The sequence below is a fragment of the Barbus barbus genome (assembly GCF_936440315.1).
Source record: "Barbus barbus genome assembly, chromosome: 24".
Taxonomy (NCBI): domain Eukaryota; kingdom Metazoa; phylum Chordata; class Actinopteri; order Cypriniformes; family Cyprinidae; genus Barbus; species Barbus barbus.
The window spans coordinates 30286340-30300980 of NC_136752.1; the positions used below are offsets into that span (position 1 = coordinate 30286340).

Below are 14641 nucleotides of genomic sequence, written 5' to 3' on the forward strand. Positions count from 1 at the left end.
CTGTGTAGACCGACTGAGTTGAATTAAGTCCAGTTTGTTTTCCAGAGAGCGAACATTTGTGAGCATGACTGTTGGAAGAGCCGGTCTTGTGGGGTTAGCTCTTAGCCTAGCTCGTATACCTCTGCGCTTACCGCGCTTCCGTCCTCTCTCACGCAGCTTGCGACGCTGCCTTGTGCGGGGTAGCGTCATTAGGCGAGGCCGTGGTCTCGAGGTCCAGCTCCAGTAGTAAACAAAGGCCTCGTAGCTTCTCAGTAGCCGCCGGCGAGAGTTGGTGTTTGTGCGCGTTGCCGATATCCAAAAGGCTTTGGCGATCATATATGTGTTTGGGAGTGATTTCCTTGTGAGTTAGCGGTAATTTTACACTATTTGGAGACGAACAGATGACATTAAAAGACATAAAAAGCACCGTCTTTGGGACCCGGAGCAGACACTGCGTCTGACCGCGCCGCCATCTTGGATCAATCAATCTTCAAGCATGGATGATCAACTGGCCCTTCAATTGGTCTGTGCAGTTATTTTATCTGAAAGAAAGAAGAAACCACGACAAAAGGGAATATGGCAGAAACAATGACTTGGAAGACGTGGATAACAAGAACTGTCAGTACTGCAGAAAGAGTTGGAGTTAATTAAACAGTACAATGAAACTTGATTTGATTAATTTGTGGATTTTCGTTTCTCTTCATAAAGATCCATGATAAGACCGATTATACCATCTGCACTGTGATTGGCTGGATTAGTTCCATCATGTCATTGTGTCACTCACATTACCAGATCACATGGCGATAATATCAAACAAGGCTGAGTTCAGCCCTGAAAAAACGGTGCAAAACGTTTATCAAACGTAAACGGTGGTGCGTTGAACAGAGTATGATGAAATCGGTGTAAATACGTGTTTAATACTGCAAAATACGCTCGATGTTACAGTCATTGCTCTTGCCGTCCAGAATAAAAGACAACATCCCAATTGAGTGAAGGGATTTGTGGAAACTGTGGTTCCTAATTATTGTGATCCAACATTTGCCTCGCATTTCAGGTGAAGGATAATCCACTTCTTACCTCCGAGACTGTGTTATGATCTATATGACCTTAATATTTTTATTGTAGCACCGATTTGGTCACGATCCCGGGGTTTTGTCGCAGACTATGGAAATCTGTCCGCGACAGCAAAATCCAGCCAAAAGTCCCGTAGTGTGAGCCTGCCTTAAGAATAAAACAATCCAGAAATGTCAAAACGTCAACAACTGGATTCAGCTAATGCAGGATAAAACCAAGACCGAATTCAAAATGGCAGAAATTAATACAAGTATGCTATTTTTAATTATGCTCAAGTTTGTTTTTCATGCATGTAACAAGGATAATTGAATCAATGAGAATCACACAGTTGCATAAGCTCCAACTCATGCAAGTCTGGAGAATCGTGAGGATTAATGAAGAGGGAGGAGCTATCATTAATTAGCTGAAATCTGTAGAGTACAAAAAGACCAAAAGGCTGAACTTCTAAATTGTGACTAGCTGTTGAACAATGGCTGGAATTTGGTGGTTGTTTCAGATTTTGGCAGTTTGTGCTTTCTGTCATGCTGTTCCACAGTGGAGTAATTTGCCTCAGAATCCTCAAGCTCTGATGTTCCAGCAAACTGACCAGCGGTTTCAGAAGCCAGTTCAACAGCAAACTGACCAGCGGTTTCAGAAGCCAGCTCAACAGCAAACTGACCAGAGGTTTCAGAAGCCAGCTCAACAAACTGCCCAGTGGTTTCCTCCGCAGTTTCAGAAGCCAGCCCAACAGCAAACTGACCAGCGGTTTCAGAAGCCAGCTCAACAGCAAACTGACCAGCGGTTTCAGAAGCCAGCTCAACAGCAAACTGACCAGCGGTTTCAGAAGCCAGGTCAACAAACTGCCCAGTGGTTTCCTCCGCAGTTTCAGAAGCCAGTTCAACAGCAAACTGACCAGCGGTTTCAGAAGCCAGTTCAACAGCAAACTGACCAGCGGTTTCAGAAGCCAGCTCAACAGCTAACTGACCAGCGCTTTCAGAAGCCAGCTCCGATACAAACTGACCAGCGGTTTCAGAAGCCAGCTCAACAAACTGCCCAGCGGTTTCCTCAGCAGTTTCAGAAGCCAGTGGCCCAGGCAGAGTACCTTGATAAATGTGCTGTAGCTGATTATGAGCAGATCCAATGTGGACAACCTGGGATCAGTGGTGCTGAGTGTGAAGCTATCAACTGCTGCTTTAACGGACAGCAGTGTTACTATGGGAGGGCAGGTAAGCTTTCTCAATCTTACTGTTCATGTTAAACAGATTCTCAGCACTAACCTGTTCTTGTACCTGTTGTTCCAGTGACTGTCCAGTGTATTAGAGATGGTCAGTTTGTGGTAGTGGTGTCTAGAGACGTTACTCTGCCTAGACTGAGTCTGGATTCGGTTAGTCTACTGGGTGGAAATGACCCACCTTGCGGTCCTGTGGAGTCCACGCCTTATTTTGCTATATACCAGTTCCCTGTGACCGCATGTGGCACGAGCATGATGGTGAGCAGCTGCTTCTGGTGTAATTCTGCTTTGCTTATGGACTGGATGCCAACAGTGTTGCTATTCACAGGAGGACCGCGGATATGTGGTGTATGAGAACAGAATGACCTCCTCGTATGAAGTTGGCATTGGACCGTTTGGTTCCATCACTAGGGACAGTCATTTTGAGTAAGTGATCTATGACTTGGTGTGAATTTTAACCTTTGATAAATGCTACAAGCTCACCGTCTGTTGTCCAGGCTTCTCTTTCAGTGTAGGTACTCTGGAACTTCTGTTGAAGCTCTGGTTGTGGAGGTCAACTCTGTTCCTCCACCTCCACCAGTAGCTGCTCCTGGACCTCTCAGGGTGGAGCTCAGGCTGGCCAATGGCCAATGTGTAACCAAAGGGTGCGCAGAAGGTGAGGTCTTATCCTGTGTCTCCCTAAAGCCTTTCAAACTTGAGTGTGGTTAAACCCCAGTGTTCCTCAGGGGATGAGGCCTACACGTCCTACTACAGTGACGCTGATTATCCCGTCACAAAAGTCCTGCGGGAGCCTGTGTATGTTGAGGTGCGCATTATGGAGAGGACTGACCCCAACATTGTCCTGATGCTGGGACGTTGTTGGGCAACTTCAACCCCCAGTCCACTCAGTCTCCCCCAGTGGGACCTTCTGGTTGATGGGTGAGTGTACAGCCGATCTTATCCAGTTTGTCTACTGGGAGGCGCTTTCTAACCTTCTCTTTCTTCAGATGCCCTTACCAGGACGACCGTTATCTGACCACACTGGTTCCAGTGACTGGATCGTCTGGTCTTCAGTTCCCAACCCACTACAAGCGCTTTGTTGTGAAGATGTTCACATTTGTAGCTCCAGCCTCACTGGCTCCTCTGCAGGAAACCGTATGCCCCCCATTACTTGACCGGTTTTGTTTTTACTACTTGTGGATTCTATGACTTGCTCCTCTCTTCCCTGTCAGATCTTCATCCACTGCAGCACAGAGGTGTGCCATCCATCTTCTGGCTCTTGTGAGCAAAGCTGCACCAGGAAACGTGAGTTCTTGCTTTAACTTGACTAGCAGAACTGAGAATTTATAAGCGCGTTCACGCTCCTAAAATTTCTCTTTCAGGAAGAGACACCGCTATCAAGGCCAGGTCTAGTGAGCAGACAGTGGTTTCTAGTGGAGAAGTTACTCTGGTCCTGTAAATCTAGTGTTTTTAATAAACCTTGCAGAACACCAAGATGTTTTTGTCTATTGGTACTTTTTGACTTCGCCGAATCTGATATTACGTGCCTCTTCCGAGTGCCTTTTTCTCCCCCACACTTTTAAACCAAGGTTCCACGACCTTTTGTACAGTCATGCCTCGACTCAGAATGCTTCTGTACGAGGCATGACCCTTATCCAACCTCCAGTTGTTAACCTGGGCCACTGCATGGGGTACCAAATTAAGTGTTAATCATTAGCTTTTCATTAACAGGACGTTTGGCCCAACCAACATGCACTTATCCCATCAAAGTGTGCATACACTTTGCTGGGGAGCAACTGGGTTTTTGGGGTTGTTCAAGGGCACCTCAGCTGTGGGTATGGAAGGTAGTGTTATACACTCACTCCCTTGTATAATTCCTGCTGGTACTGATACTTGAATCCTTGACCTTTTGGGTTACTAGTCGGTCCCTCCAGGATGTTTGTAATTGCCACAGATCTTGGACTTGGACATGTCCTGTGACATCGCAACACGCATTCAAAGAAAGGTTGTATCAGTTTGAAAAATGGAATGAAGAGCCTTGTGTTCTCATACCGATTTACAAGAGCTACATTGGACAAACGAATCTGGCCGGAGCCGCAGGCTGCTCTCGATCACGTGACCCCATTATACTATACGGTCTAATTTGCTGCAGAATCAACATCGGTCAAAAAATTGTGAAGCATTCAAATTCGGCACAGAATTGATAGCTACGGATATCAAGGCAAGTTTATTTATATGGAACATGCACCGTGGTAATTCAAAGTGCTTTACATGAGTGAAGGTCATTAAAAATAATCACAGCAATAAAAACAAGGAATTTTAAAGTGATATACAAATTGATTTAAATGAATTTTAAAACCGTTAAGAGAAAATGATTATCCATAAAATGCAGTCCTATTGGACATAGCGCAGTGCTCATTCAACAAATGCACAGCTAAACATGAGTTTTGTGTCTGGATTTAATGGTGGCTAATTTTTTTTGCACAGCTGGGGCCTGTTCCATAAAACAAGTTTACCAAATAAGCCAGGCTTATTTCAGTAATTCTGACTTATTTTCACTTGATTTGGTTTCTGAAAGCAAAATTACCATAGCTCAAGCTCAGTCACTGTGGCAACTTATGCTGGCAAACTAACCTGGTCCGGAGCAGGCTAACTGTCAGGCTAAGCTGAGCTCCTCTAACTCTGACCAATAGGAACGCATCGATATTACCACTGACACTCTCACATACAGTCAGTTTAATTTATTATCGGTCCAAAAATAAAAGTATACAGAAAATACACCTGTGTATTTGCCTACATTTTGTGCCCAAAATGTAGGCGAATGACATTTTAACACAGTTGCTACTTCAGTTGATCAGAAGTTTCTAGCCATGCAGCCTTTCTCTCTGAATTTATGACAGCTGTACCTTTTATGGTTATTAGAACATTAAAACATTACAATCTAAAATGGCTCTTTAAAGCATAAAAACACAATCAAATGTTAAAATCACTGAATTAAAAATGTAAATTTATAATAGAAATCAGAGTACATTTTAACTGATAAGAGGAACACACATTTAACTCATTTGAGCTAGTGATTAACAGTTGCGGCTATCATAAAAATACACATATGTAGGAAATTAAAATTCTATGTGTCACATTTAATGTCCAACAACATATTTTAGCAGAATGTATATTTTATTCAGAATTCTTGCGCTAGTATTCTATTCTGCTCTGTGTGTGTAGCGCAGCGCTCGTTCTCTCGCATAAGCCCCGCCCACTCCTGACAGCTAAATGGATATATTTGCATGGCTTTCTGACATTTACAGATGTAAAAAATATACCTGTGACGTATCAATTATGCACTGAGGAAAACACAATGTTTCAAATGCGTTAAACAGCACAAATATTCGCTGTTTGCTATGGTGGATCGATTTGATCCATGATCGACATTAAGGGCTGCTTCAGAATAAGCGTGTACATCACATTATCCTGACTCACTGAACCTGGATAGCATTAGTCAGATTGCGTGAACTTGAATTGTCGTTTATGGAACCGCTTTAGTCCCGATTTGTTAGGTTATTTCAAGTCAGGTTTTGGACTTTAATCCCCGCTTTTCTTAGCGTCTTTTATGGAACAGCCCCCCGATCTCTTCTGGAAGCTGGTTCCAATGGTGTGTGACATAATAGCTAAAAGCGGACTCCCCTTGTTTTGTGTGAACCCTTGGTATTTCTAACTGACTCTATCCTAATGGTCTGAGTGGTCCATTAGGTTACTATTCCGTGAGCATATCAGCAATGCATTTAGGTCCTAGGCCATCTCTACTATAGGAAAGGAAGAATTGTGTGAACTTGTTAAATCAGCTAAACCAACAACATGTTAGACCCTATTCCAGTTAAACTACTAAAAGAGGTGCTTCCAGAAGTCATAGATCCTCTTTTGGCTATTATTAATTTGTCATTAGGATATGTCCCCAAAACCTTTAAATTGGCTGTTATTAAGCCTCTCATTAAAAAAAAAACAACTTGACCCCCAAGATCTAGTTAATTACAGAGCGATCTCGTATCTCCCTTTTCTGTCAAAGATGCTAGAAAAGGTAGTATCCTCACAGTTATAGTCCTTCTTAGAGAAAAATTATATGTGTGGATTTCCAGTCAGTATTTAGACCTTCCCATAGTACTGAGACTGCTCTGAGTTACAAATGACCTGCTGTTATCATCTGATCGTGGTTGTATCTCTATTAGTGGTACTGGATCTTAGCGTTACGTTCAACGCTATCGTTCACAACATTCTTTTGAATAGACTAGAAAACTTTGACATTATTGGAAGTGCATTAGCATGGTTCAAATCGTACTTATCTGACCGCCATAAATTCGTAGCAGTGAATGAAGAGGTATATCGATCACAAGTGCAGCATGGAGTACCTCAAAGCTCAGTACTAGGGCCGTTACTTTCACGATTTACATGTACAATATCATCAGGAAACACGAAGTTAGAGGTGTTAAAAATAGGTGTTAATTTAGGACCTAAAACCCCCAAAAGTAATAACCTAGAACATCGTCTAACACTTGATGGCTGCTCTGCTCCACATCCATTACGTTCTCAAAACTCTGGCCATTTGATAATACCTAGAATATCAAAATCAACTGAGGGAGGTAGATCCTTTTTCTATTTAGCGCCCAAACTCTGGAACAATGTACCGAACACTGTTCGGGAGGCAGACACACTGTCAGTTTAAATTTGGATTAAAGACCCATCTCTTTATCATGGCGTACACACACACTTCTAATATTCAAATCCGTTGAAGGATTGTTAGGCTGCATTAATTAGGTCCAGGAACACTCCCCATAACACAATGTACTCGTTACATCGTAAGAAGATTGACATCTACACTAATATTAGTCTGTTTTTCTCTTATTCAGAGGTCACCTTAGCCGCCCAATCCAGTCCGTATCCAGCCCAGATGGTCACTGCAGGCACCAGATCCAGTTCATATCCAGATCAGATGGTGGATTAGCACCCAGAGATGACCTCTACAGCCCTGAACATCAGTGGAGACCAGGGTCGCGTTTCATAAAACAAGTTTACCAAATAAGTCAGGTTTATTTCAGTTAGTCTGACTTATTTAGAACCAAATCAACTGACAATAAATCAAACCAACTAAAATAAACCTGACCTATTTGGTAAACTTGTTTTATGTAACAGGCCCCTGGACACCTAGATGAGCCCCAGAGAGGACCCCGCCACTTAGACAGCATCGGGAAGAGACCACTGGAACCCTTACAATCTGACTGTGCTGCAGTTGAACTGCTGGTTCGTTTGGCCAGAGGAGAACTTGCCCCCCGACAGAGCCTGGTTTCTCTCCATTCTGGCACCGATGGAATTTTGGTTCCTTGCTGATGTCGACCTGCTTGCAAAAGACACCATTTAAACTGAACTCAATGAAATTCCTTTAACTGAAAGGAGCTTAATCTTGTCATTTTACGTTGACAACATTTTCCTATTTTGATAGTGCAGTTTTGCTTTGACAATTTGCATTGTTAAAAGCGCTACATAAATAAAGGTGACTTGGATGTGATGAATGCATGTTGGTTGGGCTAAATGTCCAGTTAACAAAAAGTTAGTGATTAACCCTTAATTTGGTACCCTATGCGGTGGCCCAGGTTATCAAGTCGAGGCATGACTGTACAAAAGGTCGTGGAACCTTGGTTTAAAAGTATGGGGGAGAAAAAAAAACCCCACAAACTCGGAAGAGGCAAGTAATATCAGATTCGGCAAAGTGAAAAGTACCAATAGACAAAAAGATCTTTTTATTAAAATCACTAGATTTACAGGACCAGAGTAACTTCTCCACTAGAAACCACTGTCTGCTCACTCGAGCTGGCCTTGATAGCAGTGTCTCTTCCTGAAAGAGAAGATTTTAGGAGCGTGAACGCGCTTATAAATTTTCAGTTCTGCTGGTCAAGTTAAAGCAAGAACTCACGTTTCCTGGTGCAGCTTTGCTCACAAGAGCCAGAAGATGGATGGCACACCTCTGTGCTGCAGTGGATGAAGATCTGACAGGGAAGAGAGGAGCAAGTCATAGAATCCACAAGTAGTAAAAACAAAACCGTTCAAGTAATGGGGGCATACAGTTTCCTGCAGCGGAGCCAGTGAGGCTGGAGCTACAAATGTGAACATCTTCACAACAAAGCGCTTGTAGTGGGTTGGGAACTGAAGACCAGACGATCCAGTCACTGGAACCAGTGTGGTCAGATAACGGTCGTCCTGGTAAGGGCATCTGAAGAGGAGAGGGAGAAGGTTAGAACGTGCCTCCCAGTAGACAAACTGGATAAGATCGGCTGTACACTCACCCATCAACCAGAAGGTCCCACTGGGGGAGACTGAGTGGACTGGGGGTTGAAGTCGCCCAACAACGTCCCAGCATCAGGACAATGTTGGGATCAGTCCTCTCCATAATGCGCACCTCAACATACACAGGCTCCCGCAGGACTTTTGTGACGGGATAATCAGCATCACTGTAGTAGGACATGTAGGCCTCATCCCCTGAGGATGAACACTGGGGTTTAACCAGACTCAAGTCTGAAAGGCTTTAGGGAGACAGGATAAGGCCTTACCTTCTGCACACCCTTTGGTGACACATTGGCCATTGGCCAGCCTGAGCTCCACCCTGAGAGGTCCAAGAGCAGCTACTGGTGGAGGTGGAGGAACAGAGTTCACCTCCACAACCAGTGCTTCAACAGAAGTTCCAGAGTACCTACACTGAAAGAGAAGCCTGGACAACAGACGGTGAGCTTGTAGCATTTATCAAAGATTAAAATTCACACCAAGTCATAGATCACTTACTCAAAATGACTGTCCCTTGTGATGGAACCAAACGGTCCAATGCCAACTTCATATGAGGAGGTCATTCTGTTCTCATACACCACATATCCACGGTCCTCCTGTGAATAGCAACACTGTTGGCATCCAGTCCATAAGCAAAGCAGAATTACACCAGAAGCAGCTGCTCACCATCATGCTCGTGCCACATGCGGTCACAGGGAACTGGTATATAGCAAAATAAGGCGTGGACTCCACAGGACCGCAAGGTGGGTCATTTCCACCCAGTAGACTAACCGAATCCAGACTCAGTCTAGGCAGAGTAACGTCTCTAGACACCACTACCACAAACTGACCATCTCTAATACACTGGACAGTCACTGGAACAACAGGTACAAGAACAGGTTAGTACTGAGAATCTGTTTAAAATGAACAGAATAAGATTGAGAAAGCTTACCTGCCCTCCCATAGTAACACTGCTGTCCGTTAAAGCAGCAGTTGATAGCGTCACACTCAGCACCACTGATCCCAGGTTGTCCACATTGGATCTGCTCGTAATCTGCTACAGCACATTTATCAAGGGGCTCTGCCTGGGCCACTGGCTTCTGAAACTGCTGAGGAAACCTCTGGTCAGTTTGCTGTTGAGCTGGCTTCTGAAACCTCTGGTCAGTTTGCTGTTGAGCTGGCTTCTGAAACCGCTGGTCAGTTTGCTGTGGAGCTGGCTTCTGAAACCGCTGGTCAGTTTGCTGTTGAGCTGGCTTCTGAAACCGCTGGTCAGTTTGCTGTTGAACTGGCTTCTGAAACTGCGGAGGAAACCACTGGGCAGTTTGTTGAGCTGGCTTCTGAAACCTCTGGTCAGTTTGCTGTTGAGCTGGCTTCTGAAACCGCTGGTCAGTTTGCTGTTGAGCTGGCTTCTGAAACCGCTGGTCAGTTTGCTGGAACATCAGAGCTTGAGGATTCTGAGGCAAATTACTCCACTGTGGAACAGCATGACAGAAAGCACAAACTGCCAAAATCTGAAACAACCACCAAATTCCAGCCATTGTTCAACAGCTAGTCACAATTTAGAAGTGCAGCCTTTTGGTCTTTTTGTACTCTACAGATTTCAGCTAATTAATGATAGCTCCTCCCTCTTCATTAATCCTCACGATTCTCCAGACTTGCATGAGTTGGAGCTTATGCAACTGTGTGATTCTCATTGATTCAATTATCCTTGTTACATGCATGAAAAACAAACTTGAGCATAATTAAAAATAGCATACTTGTATTAATTTTAATTCGGTCTTGGTTTTATCCTGCATTAGCTGAATCCAGTTGTTGACGTTTTGACATTTCTGGATTGTTTTATTCTTAAGGCAGGCTCACACTACGGGACTTTTGGCTGGATTTTGCTGTCACGGACAGATTTCCATAGTCTGCGACAAAACCCCGGGATCGTGACCAAATCGGTGCTACAATAAAAATAATAAGGTCATATAGATCATAACACAGTCTCGGAGGTAAGAAGTGGATTATCCTTCACCTGAAATGCGAGGCAAATGTTGGATCACAATAATTAGGAACCACAGTTTCCACAAATCCCTTCACTCAATTGGGATGTTGTCTTTTATTCTGGACGGCAAGAGCAATGACTGTAACATCGAGAGTATTTTGCAGTATTAAACACGTATTTACACCGATTTCATCAGACTCCAAAAATTCTTCAAAAAGAACACAAAGAATGGCCTTCTCAGCTGCCATAGTTGCAACACTTCAGAACATCAGAACAGGGTGTTCAACGCACCACCGTTTACGTTTGATAAACGTTTTGCACCGTTTTTTCAGGGCTGAACTCAGCCCTGTTTGATATTATCGCCATGTGATCTGGTAATGTGAGTGACACAATGACATGATGGAACTAATCCAGCCAATCACAGTGCAGATGGTATAATCGGTCTTATCATGGATCTTTATGAAGAAAAACGAAAATCCACAAATTAATCAAATCAACTAAGTTTCATTGTACTGTTTAATTAACTCCAACTCTTTCTGCAGTACTGACAGTTCTTGTTATCCACTTCTTCCAAGTCATTGTTTCTGCCATATTCCCTTTTGTCGTGGTTTCTTCTTTCTTTCAGATAAAATAAGTGCACAGACCAATTGAAGGGCCAGTTGATCATCCATGCTTGAAGATTGATTGATCCAAGATGGCGGCGCGGTCAGACGCAGCGTCTGCTCCGGGTCCCAAAGACGGTGCTTTTTATGTCTTTTAATGTCATCTGTTCGTCTCCAAATAGTGTAAAATTACCGCTAACTCACAAGGAAATCACTCCCAAACACATATATGATCGCCAAAGCCTTTTGGATATCGGCAACGCGTGCAAACACCAACTCTCGCCGACGGCTACTGAGAAGCTACGAGGCCTTTGTTTACTACTGGAGCTGGACCTCGAGACCACGGCCTCGCCTAATGACGCTACCCGCACAAGGCAGCGTCGCAAGCTGCGTGAGAGAGGACGGAAGCGCGGTAAGCGCAGAGGTATACGAGCTAGGCAAAGAGCTAACCCCACAAGACCGGCTCTTCCAACAGTCATGCTCTCAAACGTTCGCTCTCTGGAAAACAAACTGGACTTAATTCAACTCAGTCGGTCTACACAGCATGAGGCAAGGGATTGTTGTGTGTATGTTTTCACTGAAACATGGCTAAACGACAACATCCCGGAATCCGCCATTCAGCAGCACGGGCTAACCAGCTACCGAGCGGATAGAGATTCATCACTATCTGGCAAGACCCGGTGTCTTGTGTGTGTATATCAACAAAGACTGGTGTAACAATGCTGCGGTATTATCAAAACACTGTTCATCGCTGGTGGAGTTTATGTTTGTGAAGTGTCGACCGTTCTACCTACCGCGGGAGTTCACGGCCATTGTTATTGTCGCGGTTTACATCCCCCCGGTGTGCAAACGCTAAAGACGCGCTTCGTGAACTGTATAGCGCCATCAGTGAACAACAAACAAATAACCCCAGCGGCTTTTTCATCATAGCCGGTGACTTCAACCACACAAACTTAAAGACAGTTTTGCCAAAGTTCTACCAACATGTGACTTTGCAACAAGGGGAAACAACACACTGGACTTTGTTTACACAACAGTAAAGAACGCTTACAAGTCTGTACCCCGCCCCCACCTCGGGTACTCAGACCCCATCTCTGTTATGCTAATCCCAGCATATAGACCACTTCTCAAACTCATCAAACTGGTTCAAAAGCAGATCACAGTATGGCCAGACAATGCCACCTCAGCACTACAGGACTGCTTTCAGTGCACAGACTGGAACATGTTTAAAGAGGCAGCCACCTACAACAACCACACAGACCTGCATGAGTACACCGAAACTGTGACTGCTTACATCAAAAAGTGCACTGATGATGTGACAGTCACCAAGACCATCACCACACGTGCAAACCAGAAGCCATGGATGACAGCAGAGGTTCGTGGGCTGCTAAAGACCAGAGATGAAGCATTCAGATCAGGAGATAAAGCAGCCCTCAAAACAGCAAGAGCCAATCTGTCCTGTGGCATCAAAAATGCAAAACGGTCATATGCTCAAAAATATCAACAATCAATTCACAGACAGCAGAGACACACAGTGCCTGTGGCAAGCCATTCAGACCATCACTGACTACAAGCCCCCACCACAGGCCTGTGATGATGACACATCCCTCCCCGATGCACTGAACCACTTTTATTCATGGTTTGAAATGCAGAATGACACACCTGCACAAAAACTGCCCACACCTCCCAACGACCGGGCGCTCTGTCTGTAAGGAAGACCTTATCTAGGATTAACCCACGCAAGGCTGCGGGTGCTGACAACATACCTGGCCATGTTCTGAGAGACTGTGCTGCACAGCTGACAGATGTCCTAAGAGATATCTTCAACACCTCGCTGAGCCAGGCAGTCGTCCCCACATGTCTCAAATCCACAACAATCATACCGGTACCAAAGAAATCACCTGTGTCCTATCTAAATGACTACCATCCCATAGCACTGACTCCAATCATGATGAAGTGCTTTGAGAGGCTAGTCATGCACAACATCAAAACCAGCCTCCCCAACACACTCGACCCGCTCCAGTTTGCATACCGTCCAGACCGCTCTACGGATTTCCTCCACCCTCCACCTGGCTCTTACTCACCTAGAAAATAATGACTTCAGCTCGGCATTCAACACAATAATCCCACAACAGCTCATAAATAAACTAAACCTGCTGGGCCTTAACAATTCCCTTTGTAATTGGATCCTGGACTTTCTAACCGGAAGACCTCAGTCAGTCCGTGTCGGACCTCAGTCCGTCCGTGTCCCTGGCTGAATGGTGTGGCACTAACAATCTGTCCCTCAATGTGGAGAAGACAAAGGAGGTTGTGATGGACTTCAGGAGAAACTTCGTTGACCACCCCCCACTGACCATCGACAGCTCGACTGTGGAGAGAGTCAGTAGCACTAAATTCCTGGGGGTGCACATCACAGAGGATCTCACCTAGACCACCAACACCATGTCACTCTCCAAAAAGGCACAACAGCGCCTACACTTTCTCCGCCGGCTGAAAAGAGCAAGTCTCCCTCCACCCATCCTCACCACATTCTACAGAGGCACCATTGAGAGTGTGCTGACCAGCTGCATCACTGTCTGGTACGGGAACTGCAGTGCTGCTGACCGCAAGACCCTCCAGCGGACAGTGAACACAGCTGCAAAGATCATCGGTGCCCCTCTCCCCTCCATCCTGGACATTTTCCTTCCTTGATGCTCCAGCAAAACCAACAGCATCGTGAAGGACTCCACCCATCCCTCCCACAGTCTCTTCCAGCTCCTACCATCAGGAAGACGGTACCGGAGCATCAGAGCCCGCTCTGCCAGACTGCTCAACAGCTTTTCCCCCAGGCTGTGAGAGCCCTGAACTCAAATCACCCCGCCCCCCTCTGAAACCCCATGCAAACAGCTACCTCCTGAAACATGATATTTGTTATTGTTTTGCAGTGAAAATATACCATGGACAACCTTCTTCTATTGTTATAACTTTTCTGACTTCGAGAACCATTGTAGGGCTCCAGACTAACATTTGAGGACACCAGTGCCATTAAGTTCTACAGAAGGTGGCACCAGCACCTGACAGTAAAGCACTCACCCTAATCGCACATGTACATAACGGAGATGTCTGTTTGATGTCTGCCTTTACATATGCAAGACGTATTTTTTAGGGTGTTTGCTCATCTGCAATATACGTCTCTAAGACGTTTCCTGTCAGATGTCAAATAAACATTTATTAGAATGCATGTAAAACTGCTTCTGAGGCGTTTATCAGATTACAAGGCAGGGCCCGTATTCATAAAGATTCTAAGAATCCTCTCAGAAAACTCTTAATTTAGCTTAAAAACTTTTACGTAGGAGTCTTAGCTTAATGAGCGATTCGGGACCGATCTGAGAGCAACTCTGAGTAAGGAAAAGACAAAAACTTTCATCTTAGTGAGGAGGCGGGGTTGACCCCGTTGCTATGTATGACACAATCTTTTGAAGACTGTGATTGGTTGGTTGTCAAGAAGGAAATAAAAGAGTGATT

General features: G+C 44.7%; 2 protein-coding genes across 2 annotated transcripts; one reads left to right on the top strand and one right to left on the bottom strand.

Moving 5' to 3' along the window:
- Positions 1 to 475: 475 nt before the first annotated feature.
- Positions 476 to 3701, top strand: LOC306843551 (zona pellucida sperm-binding protein 4-like; the record flags this gene model as incomplete). Its single annotated transcript, XM_079375079.1, has 9 exons — positions 476 to 502; positions 2105 to 2258; positions 2334 to 2521; positions 2592 to 2689; positions 2761 to 2918; positions 2989 to 3181; positions 3250 to 3397; positions 3475 to 3547; positions 3625 to 3701. 9 exons carry the CDS (start codon positions 476 to 478, stop codon positions 3699 to 3701), a joined length of 1116 nt encoding a protein of 371 aa, XP_079231205.1.
- Positions 3702 to 7501: 3800 nt separating this feature from the next.
- Positions 7502 to 11206, bottom strand: LOC306843552 (zona pellucida sperm-binding protein 4-like; the record flags this gene model as incomplete). Its single annotated transcript, XM_079375080.1, has 10 exons — positions 7502 to 7628; positions 8054 to 8126; positions 8205 to 8277; positions 8354 to 8501; positions 8575 to 8767; positions 8839 to 8996; positions 9068 to 9165; positions 9236 to 9423; positions 9501 to 9654; positions 11180 to 11206. 10 exons carry the CDS (start codon positions 11204 to 11206, stop codon positions 7502 to 7504), a joined length of 1239 nt encoding a protein of 412 aa, XP_079231206.1.
- Between the last annotated feature and the right edge of the window lie 3435 nt (positions 11207 to 14641).